At 38.5% G+C, this 3285-nt stretch overlaps 1 protein-coding gene across 1 annotated transcript; it reads right to left on the bottom strand.

Annotated features, from left to right (window-relative positions):
• Window positions 1-887: 887 nt before the first annotated feature.
• LOC120165282 (probable polygalacturonase) lies at window positions 888-3059 on the bottom strand. Its single transcript, XM_039174831.1, has 6 exons — window positions 2942-3059; window positions 2472-2810; window positions 2096-2216; window positions 1845-2019; window positions 1684-1754; window positions 888-1604 (listed from the first exon to the last, which is right to left on the bottom strand). The coding sequence occupies exons 1-6, from the start codon at window positions 2975-2977 to the stop codon at window positions 895-897; spliced, it is 1452 nt and encodes a 483-aa protein (XP_039030762.1). The 5' UTR covers window positions 2978-3059; the 3' UTR covers window positions 888-894.
• Window positions 3060-3285: the final 226 nt, after the last annotated feature.

The following is a 3285-nucleotide window of genomic DNA, read 5'->3' as shown; positions in this document are numbered from 1 at the left end:
TAATTTATATTTTTTATTAAAAATTATAATTATTTTTAGGATTTCTTATTTGTTTAGGATTGGAACTTAATTTATACAAGTTTGCATATTCATCCCAATAACAACCATCAAATTAACCGTCGGAGATCCTATTCATCGCCGAAAATTGTGTTACTTACTTATGGTTATGTAATACCATCCCCACTAGGCTCTTCCCAAGATCATGTAATTTTTTTACATATGCATATTAATGTATTTAGTTGTTTAAGGAATTATTGATAATTTTCAATTTATATGTAATTGGAGCTCCTGTTTTGATCAATGTTACATGCTTATAATTCATCCTATATAAAGACACGGTCTCCAGCTCCTCTCATTGGAATTAGTTTCGGAAGTGATTTTGTGCATTCACCACAAATGATGGAAAAACCCTACGGTTTAGATTATTTGAAGTCATTGTTTACATACGAAGAATTAACCGAGGCAACGAATATTTTTTTAGACCGTAGTCTTTTGGATGAATGTGAATTTGGAATTATGTATAAAAGTTGCTTATAAGATGGAAGAGGGGTGATTGTAAATCAGCTAAAAATATGTGGGGATCGGGTGAATGAGAATTTAAATCTGAAGTTGAAGAACATGATCTTTCGACGATGAATAGGATCGTCGACGGTTGATTCTGATGATTGTTGTTGGGATGAATATGCAAATTTATACAAATTAAGTATTCTAATAATAAACAAATATTTTTTTTGAAATAATTATAATTTTTAATAAAAAAATAAATTTAATTAGATTCATATTAAAATTTAAACTAAATAATAATAAAGTATTAATTAAGAAACAGAAACATTGAGGGTCGACTCATAAGTTCACAACTACGACATAACATTCTACTTAGGATTTTTTTTTCATTCACATATGCTTGACCCTAGAGGTGCATCTTTTGAGCATCACTCTATCAATGGACAAAGGCTCGGCCGGAAAGTCGCAAGCTTTGATTTTCTCGGGGCCTTGATCGGGTAGTAGGTCGCATGGTCGAGGACTTACTCCACTTGTTATCCCCTCAACGTCGGTGCAAGTCCATGGCACCTTCTTTGCTTTAGCTGCCATTCCAATTGTGACATTTGATATGCAGATTTGAGTAAACGGATCACCTTCGATGCCTTCCAATCTGGCCGCCATCGACACGTTATCCGCCACGATGTCTCTGTAATTGATCCCTTGAATCACGGGCAATGCATTGGGATCGTAGTGATTATCGGCATGCTGTTTATAGTTTCCGGTCATCCAAAACACCCATTTCATGGTGTGCAGGGACATTCTTTTGACGTACACATCCTTCACGAACCCTCCTCTTCCTCTAGTCGTCTTGATCCTGACTCCGGACTCAGTATGAATCGCGGTGATGTCTTCCGCTCTGATGTCCTGAATCCCGCCCGACATCTCGCTTCCCAAGGCAATGGCGGCACTGTAAGGAGAAATGCATGTGAGCCTCCTGATGACCAAGTGTTTGGTGGGCATTCCAAACGAAATCCCATATTCATCCCAACCACTCTTCACTGCTATACAGTCATCTCCCGAGACTATGTAACTGTCCTCAATTCTAACATTGGTGCAAGAATCTGATCATAAAAACAAAACATGTTACAAAACCAAACAAAAACAACTTGAAAACATTGTTGGGATCTCTTGTGTTCATGCCTGGATTGATGCCATCGGTGTTTGGAGATTTGACAGGAGCGATGATTGTGATGCCTTGTATGAGAATGTTGCTGCATCATAAAATCAAATCATAACCATCCGATACCTGTTTTGACACGTGGAGTAATGAGATTGAAGAGAGCATTATAATACAATTTTACCTGCTATAAACTGGATGGACGTTCCATGATGGGGAGTTGAGAAAGGTGACATTGGAGATTTGAATATTGTCCGAGTACATGAATTCGAGTAGGTAAGGTCTGGTATATTTCAACTTCCCCTTGTGGAAATTTTGCCACCAGAATGAACCCTGACCGTCGATGGTACCATTGGCCCCTGATCAAACCAGATTTCAAATTATGCAGGGTCCACTAATCTGAAGAAAAAAACAATATTTTGAAAAGAAAATTACCTGTAACGATGACGTCGGTGAGATTTGTGCCATATATGAGGCTGGTAAACCTACCACCAGCTGCATCCCTTCCTCGACCATAGGATGGCAAAGGCTTCAAAACAGGCCATTCTTTCATATCCTAATGAACCAATTGATTAATTGGGATAAGTATAAGATATAATCATTTCACGTCTTATTCACGATGCTTGAAAACAACCCACTAACTATTGATAGTAGAAAATCAATGGACCGTGATTTTCGCAGAAAAGAAAAAATGGGTTCGTCATAACAATAAAATACTGGACGAAATTGTCTAAAGTTTTGAATTTCATGCACCTTTCATCCAAAAGCAGACAGGAAAAAAAACCCTCCACATTGGTGTAATAAATCGAACCTGAGAAGCAAGAAGAACAGCATCTTTGTGAAGAAAGAGAGTGAAGTGGCTGGTGAGGCTAAAGCTCCCGGTCAGCCATTTTCCGGCAGGAACATAAAGCTGAGCACCGCCCTTGGATGCATACTTGCTCAGATTATCAACAGCATCCTTAAATGCTTTAGTATTCGATGTTTTGCCATCGCCAACTCCTCCAAAATCTGTGATCGATGCACTGTGTCCTCTGCAACTTATAGCAGTGTACTCAAAGGACTCCGCCACCTTCCCTTTTTTCCTGCCCTCTGCTCCTCTTAGAACCAATATAAATGCCACCAAAACAACGACTCTGGCCATCCTGGCCACCTGCAACGACACAAACTTTGTTTTATCTTCGATTTGACAGGAAAAGAAAAACGAGTACTTGGATCAGAAATAATGTTCTTTGGATCCAAAATGCAAAGAATATACGGAAGCTATAAACTCTAGGTGTTTACTTTGATCCTCATCGGATTCTTCCCTGACCACACCATTGTTGGAAACTGATGAAAGACAAAAACTTGTTATGTGATACAAATATGCTGAAGAGACAAATATGGCGTGTGTGTGTGTATATATATATATAGTAGTGTGGGAATTCAACTGTTGAGATTGGATGGGTTAACCTTTATCGGCAACTGGGTTTCTTCTCTTGCTTCGAAGTGGAGCATTATTTATCGTGGTTGCCTTGGAAATAAGGTATAGCAGTAATTCACAAGCAGCACCGGAAGGATAAAAAATAATTACCCAACAACAAAAAATTACCGCGGTGTAGTCTCTCTACGAATAAAAAGAGGTTATT

The sequence above is a fragment of the Hibiscus syriacus genome, unplaced genomic scaffold, assembly GCF_006381635.1.
Source record: "Hibiscus syriacus cultivar Baekdansim isolate YM2019G1 unplaced genomic scaffold, ASM638163v2 tig00111582_pilon, whole genome shotgun sequence".
In the NCBI taxonomy this organism is placed as follows: domain Eukaryota; kingdom Viridiplantae; phylum Streptophyta; class Magnoliopsida; order Malvales; family Malvaceae; genus Hibiscus; species Hibiscus syriacus.
The sequence above is the reverse complement of the archived record's forward strand: the minus strand, read 5'-3'. Positions and strand labels throughout refer to the sequence as shown.